This window comes from Sipha flava, unplaced genomic scaffold (genome assembly GCF_003268045.1).
Source record: "Sipha flava isolate LNK unplaced genomic scaffold, YSA_version1 50_pilon_pilon, whole genome shotgun sequence".
In the NCBI taxonomy this organism is placed as follows: domain Eukaryota; kingdom Metazoa; phylum Arthropoda; class Insecta; order Hemiptera; family Aphididae; genus Sipha; species Sipha flava.
In genome coordinates this window covers 598,246-611,429 of record NW_020273428.1, presented here as the reverse complement: position 1 = coordinate 611,429, position 13,184 = coordinate 598,246, and the positions used below count along the sequence as shown (strand labels likewise).

Sequence of the window (13,184 nt, the reverse complement as noted above, 5' to 3'; positions counted from 1 at the left end):
TTAAAACATTACTGAAATTTATGTATAATGTACAATTAAAACATCACTCAAAAAATACATAAGATAAAATAGTCCGATTATTATTAATGATAGTTTTCATAGATAGCCGTCAGCCGTGCGTTGACATAATATGTTATGGAAACTTAGTAGACCTATTTTTAGAAACTAATTTATCATTTGGAATTTTACCAATTTCTGTGGAAATAACATTATTCCAGGGCGGGGGGCAAGTGCCCCGTCTTGCCCCCCTGGGGACGCCCATGTCTCCATTTATTATGAAGACAAAACTGAAAAATAATCGTTAGATTTTTCTACTAATATATTTATTTTATGGCTTAATAGTAGCACATAATTAAATATAATATCTACTTAGTAATTGCTAAGTTGGTAACTATAATAGATTTTATCATTAGTATACATAAGTTTAAAAATTAGTTAATTGTGTTTGATTTGAGTTTTTAAATAAAGATTTTAAAGTTTGATTTATAGTGTGTTTCACTCAAATCGTAACATGTAAGATTTCAGTTCAGTGACCTCGGATTGAATTGGGGTTTTTTCGAGGAGCTAGGGAATACTAAAATACACATTTTGTAATCATTTACGAATTTTTAATTCTTTTATTGTGAGCATGCGCAACAAAATTTACATTTTTTTAAATAGCAACACCTATTTTCAACACCAGATATTGATAGAACTATTTTTTTTAAGCAACTTTGATAAGTAATTTTTTTTTTATTTCAAAAATTGACTGAATACAGCAATCCTAAATTTAAAAAAAAAAAATTTCCAAATTTTTCAAAGTTTTGTATTTTATTATTATACTATTATTTTTGGTTGGAAATCGCTAAGGTAAAAGTTAATTTAATTCATTATTACAAAATAATTCTTATTGTATGGTGAACCAGGTAGCACAAAATAATTATATTTATAACGTGTCTTTATCATTTGACTTTTGGATAACACTATATAGTTCACAACTACCTATCTTCATTTATCTTATTAAATATGTACCTACTACCTACCCATTTTTGATTATTAAGTTTTTCACTGAAAGTTATGAATTTATGATAATAATTTGTTCATTTAAATAAACCGAAAATTTCGTCCATGTTGGATACATTTGCATTGAATTCCGATTTTTTTTGTTTTATTTTAATATTTCTGATTATTTATAATACAAAAATGGCTAGCCATAGTGAAAAATTGGATATGATATTAGGTTTTAATGAGTGCTATTGAAATTCTCGCCAAGCTGCTCAATTATACGCCGAAAGACAGTGGCGTAACTGGGAAAAAATCCAGGGGGGCAATATAATATATTTATTGTTATCAAAATTCTGACACCCCTCCCCCTCACCAGTTAAAACATATTTTTATTGTATGCATTTTATACACTATATCTAATTGTTTGATATTACATAAGTCTTTTAACTCATTTTATGGTTTAGATAAACATAAATTGTAGGTAGCAGGTACTAAGTACCAATATTGTTAAATAATACCCATAAGAGTTCATTAATAAAAGGTGCTATTTGTACTGTTGGATTATTTGAGGGGGGAAAAATTATACCTTTATCTCTCAAAAAATTGGCAAGGGGGTATTTGCCCCCCTTGCCCCCCCACAATTACGCCACTGCCGAAAGATATCCTAATAGATATCAACCAGGGCATAATTATTTTTTAAGGCTTGAAAATCAAATCTGAACTTATGGTTCATTTGGATATAGAGGTTTTTTTTTTAACTTGCTGTAATTCAGTCAATTTTTGAGATAGAAAAAAAAGTTTATTTATTAAAGTTGCTTAAAAAGAATAGTTTTATCGAAATCTATTGTTGAAAATAGGTGTTACCAACATCTAAAAAAAATGTAAGTTTTGTTACGCATGCACACAATATAAGAATTAAAAATTCGAAAATGATTACAAAATGTATATTTTTTAGTATTCCCTAGTTCCTCAAAAAAATCCCAATTCAATCCGAGGTCACTGAATTGATATATTTCGGGTACCATTTGAGTGAAACACACTGTATAATAAAACTGATTCTTATTATGAATGTTATCATTATTTTTTTAACCCGTTATAATAAGGTAGTTCATTGCATTTATACATAATATATTTATACATTTTTCGATTTTATCAAAGACATTAGACACAAAAGGTACTTAAAATAAGTCTTAAGATAATAATATAAGAAAATTATTATTTTTATATAAAAAAAATATTGTCAATGAGAACGAATATTAGACTTTACATGACAATAGAAAGCTACATTGAAAAATTAATGGAAGTATGGATGATTATGAATGTAACAGTACAAAGACTCTGAAAAACAAGGTATGGCAGATGATATGTAGACCCAAATTAGATACAAACACTGGTATGCAAAGGAGAAAGTTCAAAAAAGAATTGATTGATAAAATAAAAATGGTTCCAATTAAATATTTTATAAGAGATCAGAGAATCCAGTGTTTTGGGCTTGTAATGCATGAAAATCATAACACAATTAAAGTAGATTACTGGAAACCGATAGGGAAGAGGCGACGAGGACGTCCAAGGAAAAAGTGGATGTACGTGGTTAATGAACAATTAAAAAGGATAGGAGTGAATGATAGGAAAAGTATAATTCATGACCGGAAGAAATGGTGTGAATTTGTGACAATGGCAAAAACTCTTGTAGAGTAGACATAAGACAGAAGAAAAAGAAGAATAATATTTTTTTACATAATGAATAGTACCTACTAACAACTTTGAATTAGTTCCAGTAACATTTTTATACGAGTACATATATTAAAAGCAAAATATTGTTTATCTCCTTTTTTTCTCCTTAATAATTTTTTAAAAAAAAAAAAAACAGGAGGATAATCTTTCGGAGCAAACTTGAAATATTTCTAAATTATTGTAACAAATAAAATATAATTATTATAATTAAACAGTTAATTAAATAATATAAGTTATTGCTTACAATATGTATACATATATTAATTATGAAATTAGTGTTCCATTCAAGTTTAGCAGTTTGTTCAATTATTAATTATCATGATGATTATAATATTATGAACTCATTGATATTTTGTATAAACTTGGTAGCTGTTTGTATGATCATTTATTTATACAATTAGATTTTGTTTACTTGAAAGGAAATTATTAATGATTATATTTAAACTTGTCTCTTAGGATTGTTTTAATGCTTTGATAATGTTACTCCGTTGGTCATGGACAACAATTAATAAAAACATATCAGATATATGTCTTCCATACTCGCAACAAAATTTTTACATGGATTTATCTAAAAAAGATACTACATCTATTTGTGAACTCAAACGATTGATGTTTATTAGTCAATCTTGTTTCCATTTGCTTCGTTCTTACATTCATGAGATATATCCTGATGAAGGTAATAATGAATAATTGGCAATAATTTTTTTTTACAAAACAAATTAAATAACTTGAATTTTTTTAAAATTAATTTTAGTTGATAAAATCAAACTACCTGAAACTGAAGTACTTGCAAATTGCATTGTTGAAGTCCGTCAACTTTTACAAAAAATACTATCAGATGTCCGTCCTCATGAAATTTTAAAGAATGTTGATAAAATATTCATTGATAATACAGGTAAGATTATTTTAATTTTTAATTTTTTTATATTCAAATAAACCCTGGGCAGATATGACCATTGGATAGTACCATTGATTATAGAATAGTTAGATGGGTCATGGTATAGGGAAAATCGGGGACTAAAATTATGATATTAAAAGTTCTCGAAAGATAGCGTTGTATGAACGAATATTTTTTCTTGAAATTACATTTTATTATTTTTGTTATTATCATTTGTCCGTCGATTATGACCGATCATGACAGTTTTCCGGCATTGCAGTCTATTTATACTTGCACATTGTGATAGCAATTACACGAGTTACAGTAAACACAGATTATAATCTGTGATATTTCTATATATCAATATATAAGTTGATTAACTTATTATTGAAATTACCGCACAACGGAATATCCGTATACAAAAACATATTCTATTCTAAACGCTATAATTTATAATATACGGCTACTCGAACAAGTATACAAATCAGTGATAGGAATTATTTGAGTAACGAATATTCGACCATTCGAATATCACTATTCGATGCTTCAATGCAATACGTAACGAAAATTATTCGTTTAAGTTTTCACGCAACACAAAACGTTTAATAATAATAATAGGTATTGTAACATCGAATATACATTACATCTCTAGTACAAGTATTATTAACAGGCTGTAGCTGTACGTAACTTAAATTTAATCAATTAATTTATCATAATAAACATATTTATATATAAATATTTAGTTATTTGATTAAGAATATAGTGTTAAAAAAAAAGAAAAGATATATATTTAATATTTTATTGTATAATATACATTTGTATACATTTTTGAATAACTAAATGTGGAAGTTGAGTGCCGACTCGGCAAAATTTAAAATTGCATTTGCCAGGTACGAATGCGTAATGGTTCAAACCCTCCACCCCCAAAATATCATGCAAATTGCAGGTGTAAATAAATAAAAAGTACTAATTCTTAAGTTAGTATTATTAAGGTATGTATATTTTTTATATTATTAGCATAAAAAATATTCGAAAGAATTATTTTATAACATTACAAAATGTCTTACAATTTAGAAATTATTGTTTTAACTTTTATACCAATTGCCTTGAAAAGGGCATTTTTAATATAAACAAGTTTATAACTAATATAACTATTTTATTGAAAATATGAACGGTAGTCGGGTAAATAACTATTATTAGATATATTTAAATATGATTTAATATTTTTAATTTGAAAGTTTTACTAATTTTGATGTTGTTGAAAACATTTTTGTTTTGTTAAATATTTTGCATACTAAAATATGTTTAATTATATACATTTTATGTTCTATACACTTTTCCATTGATTCATCTAGCTATTTTATAATTGTATTCTTATGTTTTATACGTTAAATTAATTGACATTTGATTTTTTTTGTTGTGCAAATAGTTTTTATAATTGTTTTCAAAAATATTTAAAATTTTATTTATGACATTATTGAAGTTATTTGATGGTGCTTTAAGTTTACTTTCACTATCAATTGAAGTATAATTTTTATTAAGTATAAAAAATTGTTTTTTATCATTTAAGTTATTGTCTGTAAATGATTCATGCTGGCAAAGTTTACAATGGAATTTTTTCATACATTTATAGCCCAAATATCCTGCAAAGTATGTAACGGAACAGTCCTTCAAACTAACATTATAATTTATATTATCATTATCAATAGAATTCTCATCAGATGATATAAAAGAAAGAGATCAAGTAGAAATACATTGAGTGTCAGAATCAGAAGATGATGTTGAAAAATTGGAATTTACTTTATTTGATGGTTTTATTACATTTGCATTTGCCACCTGACATTTTAATTTGTGAGTTTGTCAATAACACACAAAGTTACAAATGATACAAATGTAAAATACATGATGTACAAAATATTGAAAATCAGATAACAATATAATAAATAGTATCAATATAATCAATCAGGCGCGCACCTAGGATTTTTGTTTTGGGGGGGGGGGGGGGGCTTAAACATTTTCTTACTTTCCTTACACACAAGTAAACAATTGTCATTAATTTTCTATTAATGTATAACTAACATAATAATAAAACTTGAAAAAAATTTTCCCTTTCATACCTATCATTGTAATACTATACTTTTGACGATATCAATAGTATCGAGATTCCATCGATAATAATATAAGCAATATAAACAATGGTTTCTCAATTTTCCATTTCATTTGAACAAATATTCCACGATTAGAACGACAGCGACCCCTGCACCTCTCATCAATTTATGATAGAGGTACCACCTTTGCGTCATAATCTACACTAGCGTTTCATAACGACCGCGTCACAAAAGTGGTAGCCAATTATTTTCATTGCATGGCCTATCTACATATCTATTCTATAATCAATGGTAGTATCAGAGAATAACAATAACTTAATTAAATAATTAAACAATAATTTTGTTTAAAATCTCTGGGTAGTACTGATATAAACACAAAAAGAAAAATTATGTGTTGATTACATACAGTTCATTGATTAAATATTAATTATAAATTAATAATAATAATAATAATAAGTGAATATATGTATAATATACATATATTCACTTATTATACATTGTATTTGTATAAATTATTATTTATGTATACATGTTACCGGTAATATGTATAATCCGGTATTTTGTAAAATGCCTAGGCATTATATAAAATGTCAAAAATCACTCGGCAATGTACATAATACGAGCTTTGCCTAGGTATTATATATAATGTCAATCGTGGAATAGGCAATATGAAGAAAAACAAAATTGGGCTTCGCCTATTACTAACAACTTTTCTTATCATTTATCATAAATGTGCGTTCACGATTTAACACAATAAAGATTAATATTCTTTTACTATTATAATAATAATTCTGAGGTACAATATTGAACGTACTAATAATTTTATTACAATATCGTATTTTTTCTCGTCATTTCGTGTCTCGTTTTGGTGTTGCAACTATGCATACGATTTATATAAAGTCAAATTTTTATAAAAAGCTACAACATTTTTTTAAAAATTTGGCCACTAATATTAGTTTGTTATCTGATGAATAATATAATGAGTTGAGTTAAAAATTCAATCCATAAGAATTGGCCAAGGATTTTTAAAATGTATTCGTAAGGCCAAGTGTCAAAATAAAAAGTGCATTTGCCTTAAAAATAACATTTTGTGCACTTCAAAATGTCACTTTTCTACAACATGTTTTAATAATTAAATAATAGTTTGAGTAAAATATCTTTATATTATTAATAATATAATAATACATAAAATTAAATTTTGTCTGTAAAATGAGTAATAATATATAATAATTATAAGAATCTTAATGTAATATAACATCTAACAAAATGTTTTGTACTTTGCCTAAAAAAAAATTAACATTTTGCATAATGCCTAGATATTTTGTTGTGTTTGTTTTGACAACCTATAGGTTTTTATATTTTTCCATTTAAATCAATAATTTTAGGAGTATTTTTTTACCTAGTACCTATCTAAGAATATCTATTATTATACTTACTATTTAGTTATATGGAATAATAATTAGATTAAATTATTCCAATTATTTTATTAGTTCTTAAACCATTTATTTAATTTTTAGTTTTAATTAGTATTGCATGTATTGTTGCAAAATATTAATAACTCATATAGAAAAAATAATGAAAATAATCTTTTTGTGGATAACAAAATTGCAATATTCTTAAATGGAGACTAGTGAGTAGTCTCCCTAAAAATAGTCAAAATTATGTTTACTCGATATTATTTTGTTTAAATATTTTGGTATATTTTATTGTAATTTTTGATTTTGTTTATTCATGGGTGATGTGATAAATTATTTTTATTTTTTTTTATAGGTAAGTTTAAGTGTGATAAATTCAGTGACCACTTTTCTATGTGCATTTAAATTATTTCTTTTGAAATGGAAAATGTGTGTAATGAAAGATGATATTTTATCTTATTTTATTAAATTAGTGTACATTATGGTTAATTATATTTGGAAGTTAAAAGATTGAATGTCACTTCTATATTGTTTCAAAATTATGACGTAGATAGTTTATCCTTTTCAAAATAAGTGAACAGGAAAAGTTAATTAAATGTAAAGAACGAGATACTAAAATTAAATTAATAGGATATGTATCAGAGATTACGCGACGAGAATACAAATTTAATAACTAATCAGCAATTAATAATATTGCTTTAAATTAAATCAATAATGATGCTTACATGTTAGTTATTTCTTAGTTTATTGACAATTTTAATAATAAAAGCTAAAACACAAGATTTGAGTAATCTATTGGAACAGTTATCTTTAAAATATTTAATAGGAATGATAAATTATTGCGGTCGAAAAACAATTTTAAAGCAGAACTCTACTAAGTCTTCATAAACTTTAAGTGATCAAACATTTATATGTACATAAATTGTTAGTAGAAACTTTCAAAACATTTTCATTGCAGTTTTATGCGATGGAAGTAATTTTGTACTTATTTAAATATTAAGTTTCAAAAATATAACACTACCTATTTTATTTAAAGAAATAAAAACAAATATAAAAACTAAAATAATATTTACTGTACTCAATGCTAAATAAAAAATAAACTATATTTTGATTTTATTTAATAATATAACATCGACTTAGTTAATATTTGTATTCATTTTGAAAATGTTATACTAATATAACTGATTTTATTGTTTTATTTCATAAAATTTTTAAGATGCTAGGCCCGAGTATATTGATATAATTTTAAATCATGATAAATTATGGCAATCGAAAATATTCTAAGTGAAGGTAGCTGATGTTTACTAATTAATTATTTAATCTTATACAATTGTACGTTATATATGATATTAAATTATGATTTAACAATATGGTATATTTATTATATTCAAAGCACGAGTCATCAAACATACAACTCATTATCAATTTTATTTAAAATATTTTTGATAAAAACTGTATTTTAAGTAGTTTAAATTGTGAATTTCAAAATTGACTAAGAAATTGCAATTTTTATTGTACCGTAAAATTTAATTTAACTGTTAAAAATAAATGATAAGTTTTGTTTAAAATTAAAACGAAAAAAAAAAAAATAATAACTTTTTGTGAAAAAAATTCATTATATCGTCTTTTAAACTTTAAATATTTAAGGAGAGAAAGTATTTTGTTGAATTATTTAAATTGTACATTTAATTCATATTTATCATTACTAAAATGGATTTAAATTATAATCTATTTCTAACATCATAAATTTGATGATATTTAGGTATGCGTTGTTATTTAAGTGATTATAATATAACTGTGAAAAAATAATCAGGAAGGTCACCAATAAACACAGTAAAAAATAACCCGAAATCACCAAGTACGATGTATACTGAGAATAAATAAACGGCACTCAGTGTAGGTGATTCAAGTTTATTCGTAATGGCAAACGATTTTTCATCGTATGTTTGCATTTAATTGTAATTTTTAATTGATTCATGTGATGTAATTGATTTATATTTTCATAATTTACTACTGGCCATTTTACCTCTAAACAAACCGTAAAATGTATTAATTTTACAATGATATTTTCCTTTTTGTTGTATTATACTTTATAGCAGGGCTTGAAACTGCTTCCGGAAAAATGAGTTACTGGGCTTAGAATACCCGGAAATTTTTTTGGAACCAGTTGCCGCCGGTCTGCGATTCCCGGTTACCAAAATAACTATAACAAATGGGATTGCCGGTTATCTGTTTTGAAGCGGTTTTAAATCATCAAACTTACTAGTAACCACTTTTAAACCGAGTTTTTTTTTTTCAACAATCTATTTTCTTTTATTAAACTTAAATCTACTTAAAGTACTCTTTACAAACAATTTATGCACGTTTTTGTGATCTGACTATAGGTAAGAAGAGTTATAAAACAAAAGAAAATACTCGTACTACATAACTACATAAGTAATAGACTTATATCTTTATTTTTCTTTAAGATACATCAAAAATATAAAATTTTAAAACCGTATTTGTCCGGACCGTAAATCGCTGGAAAGCAAAAATTTGAAAACCGTATTTGTCTGGAACGTATAATTCCGGAAAGTAAAATCCTGGGTTCCAAAGTAGATAGTCAATATGTTAGAGAGTATTGTAAATTATCTATATCAAACCCCTTAAAAATTGACCGTATAAAGTCTAAGCCCTAAGGTTGGCAGTAACACCAGTGGTGGATTTAAGGATGGGGCCAGAAGGAACTTTATATAATGCATTTGAATTATTGTCAAATATTAGACTTTGGTGATGTTCCGAATACATTACAGTATTTTTAAATAACTTTTACATGTATTCTAAGTACAGTATAGAGATTTAGAATACTTTTTTTAAAGTTTAATCTTATATTCTATATAATTACATTATTAATTTACTGTATAAATCGCATTTTTTCTCAAATTTAATGAACCTAATATATTGATTTCCTAGTTCTCTGACACTTGGTTCAATGACATTTTGCAAACCAGTAATTTTATTTTTATGTTTGCCATTCTTCACGTTAAATTAATTCCAAATGAAAGAGTTAATTCACTATTTTAATGTACCTACATAAATAGAATAATATTGTTCCCTATCATCGTAGAATATAATTTTTTCAAACAAGTTAACCTTTTAGTATTTATAGCAAAAAAATTATTCATAAGTACACTTTTTAACCCCGTTTTTGGTCTTTGAATGCAATCGGCTACTACAAGAAGATTCTACTATATTGTATAATAATTTCAACGGACAAAGATATCTAATAAGGATATTTAAGTTATTATTATCTTTAGTTATTTAAGAGGACTCACCAGCGTCTAAACACTGTTTAATATAGGCAATTTAAAATACATTCCGGAATAATACGGTCCGGATGAATACGTTTCGGGCAAATATGTGTTTCGAAGTTTTGATTCCGGCAAGATACGATCCGGATAAATACGGGTTTTGACGTTTTTAATTCCGGACAAATACGGTCCGGATAAATACGTTCCGTAACTATATATTCGGGGAAAATATGGTTTATATAATTTAGATTCCGGCGAGATACGGTCCGGATGAATACGTTCCGGGATTATACGTTCCGGGCAAATACGGTTTTCTAATTTTTGATTCCGGCGAGGTACGATCTGGACATATACTTCCCGGATTATTATTGCCCTCCGGAAAAATCGGTTACCGGTTTCAATCCCTGCTTCATAGTCAACGTTTCATTAAAATGCCTGACAGTAATGAACATTAACAGAGATTAATTTTGTGTTTAATTTCTATTTTTTTTTTAATCTGTTAAAGGGTTATTTGAATCTCGTATAGTATTTGTAAAAATACTCTCACTATTTGTAAAAAAACATTTACTTAAAACTATACCTTTTTAATACTTTTTTAATTTTAAATTTAAAGTATATATATTATATGACCTGAACTATTTTAAAATTATATTTAAACAGGTACTGAAGTTGTAAAAATAATGAAGTGCATTAAGTGGTTAAATCAAATTTTGAATGAATGTCATATGACATTTGTTTCTTGTTACCATGCGTTTTACCCTACACCTCATTTGAAGTTGTATTTCCTGTGGGAATTGCTGATAGACAAGAAAAATGTAAGATGTTTGTTTATATTATAAAATTTAGAAATTACATTAATTTTGTACATTCTTAGATTGATCATAAAAATAAACTACTCACAGCTGTAGTGGCTGCACTTTGTAATACGACATTTCGACTTCGTGAACTTATGCCAATATTGAAAACAACACAAATAAATGATAAATCTGGAACATCAGATCAAGATCACCAATTTTACTACCCTATATTGATTAATGCTATTACATCGGCAGGCCATAATAACTTAAAAAGTGAACCAAATTGGGACATATTACTTTCCCATCTTTTAGATATAATAGTTTTACCTGTTCGAAATGCAATACTTAACAGTAAAACTCCTGATAATGATTTGAAATCTCTTTCCACTAACTGTTCACATCTTGTCGCAAGGGTTGTTGCTGAACTATCTTCACAAGCTACTTTGTCTGAAGTAATAATTTCGATGATTGATTGAATAGCATTGAATGTATCATAAACATATTGAATAACCGTTTTTTTTTTTTTTTTGTAGGATGGATCGGAAATAGTTAACGAAAGAGAAATATTGTTAACTACTCCTTCTAGATTTGCTAAAATAAATCAAACAAAAACATGGAATGCTGGAAATGGTTCTCCCGATGCGATTTGTTTTTGGGTTGATCGTGGTGGAATCGCTATTGCAGGTTGTGGTGTGTTTGCAGGCATTGGAAATTATGAATATGAGCTTGAATTATTGGTAGAAGTAATGAATGAATGAGCATTGCCTTATCAACGGTTAGATTAAATTATGAATATTGCAATTTTTGTAGAAAAATCAACTAGAATTTGATGAACCTCATGGAAATCGATGGAAAAGTTTGATTGTAACTAGAGGATCATTTGGGCCAGATGATAGTGCATTAAATTATGTAGCAGACTTAAAATTTGATCATCCAATACGAATAAAGGTAAATTTTATTGAATTTAATTGTCAGTGGTGTACTTATGTTTGATAATTTATTAATTAGGAAAGAGTAAAATATGCGATTCGTCTTAGAAACTATGGTGGTCGAACTAATAATGGTGATATGGGGTTAAGTTGTGTGAAAGGACACGATAATACGCTTTTTTCATTTAATACATGTTCATTAAGCTTAAATGGAACCACTCAGTCACGAGGTCAAATACCGTATTTATTGTATTATAGGTAACGTATTATATTTTAAAGCATTTGAATAATTGTTTGCTGATTTTTAATTTTAAATTCACTTTGTTAGTAACAGTCACGATAAGAATTGTGATTTTGAAAGAAAAGTATGTAATAAAATCAAAGCTCGAGAGAGTACACTGACATTATTGACAACAGTAGTGGCAAAATCATTGGAATTAATAAATTTGGGAGCTGAAAAAATAAAAAAAGATCCTTTTGTGTATAAATATTTGGGTGAATCGGCTATTGTTAATGTATTACTACCATTAGTGTTGGCTCATATCGGTCCACTTACATCTTTTTCTAAAGACGCAAAGGTATGATAAGTATTAATAATAATTTATGATATGTGATTATTTAATTTACTAAGTTGTTATTTTACGTTATTCGCTTACATTATCCATTTATAGAGTGCTATTCATGTTTTGGAGCTCATAAACAAGTTGTTACCAGCAGTGACGTCCATTAATTTGTACTCCGCTAATAAATTAGACGTAATGCACAAAATGCTAAGTGATAAATTGGATGGGGCAAAACAGTTGGGAAAACTTAAATCATCCAAAACTGAAATCAGAGATTCCAAATGCATGACAACGTCCCATCATTATGCGTGGGTTGAAAGTGATCATCCATATAAAGCTGCAACCGTGTCTAATTACAAGTATACTGCCTTGTTATTATAACTAGTCAATTTTTACCTATTGTTTAGTTATTTATTAAGATTATTTTATTTTTTAATATTTACTGTCGTTCTTAAATTCAAATGATATCTTTATTAATTTTAACCAG

The 13,184-nt window shown here is 26.5% G+C and overlaps 1 protein-coding gene across 1 annotated transcript in view; it reads left to right on the top strand.

Moving 5' to 3' along the window:
- LOC112690567 (E3 ubiquitin-protein ligase highwire) overlaps positions 1–13,184 on the top strand; it is a 285,898-nt gene that overhangs the window by 9,408 nt on the left and 263,306 nt on the right. The window contains 9 exon segments of the mRNA XM_025564601.1: positions 3,175–3,394; positions 3,473–3,613; positions 11,069–11,223; positions 11,283–11,657; positions 11,739–11,948; positions 12,016–12,153; positions 12,214–12,392; positions 12,463–12,712; positions 12,806–13,056. Coding sequence (XP_025420386.1) covers positions 3,175–3,394; positions 3,473–3,613; positions 11,069–11,223; positions 11,283–11,657; positions 11,739–11,948; positions 12,016–12,153; positions 12,214–12,392; positions 12,463–12,712; positions 12,806–13,056 — 1,919 coding nt within the window.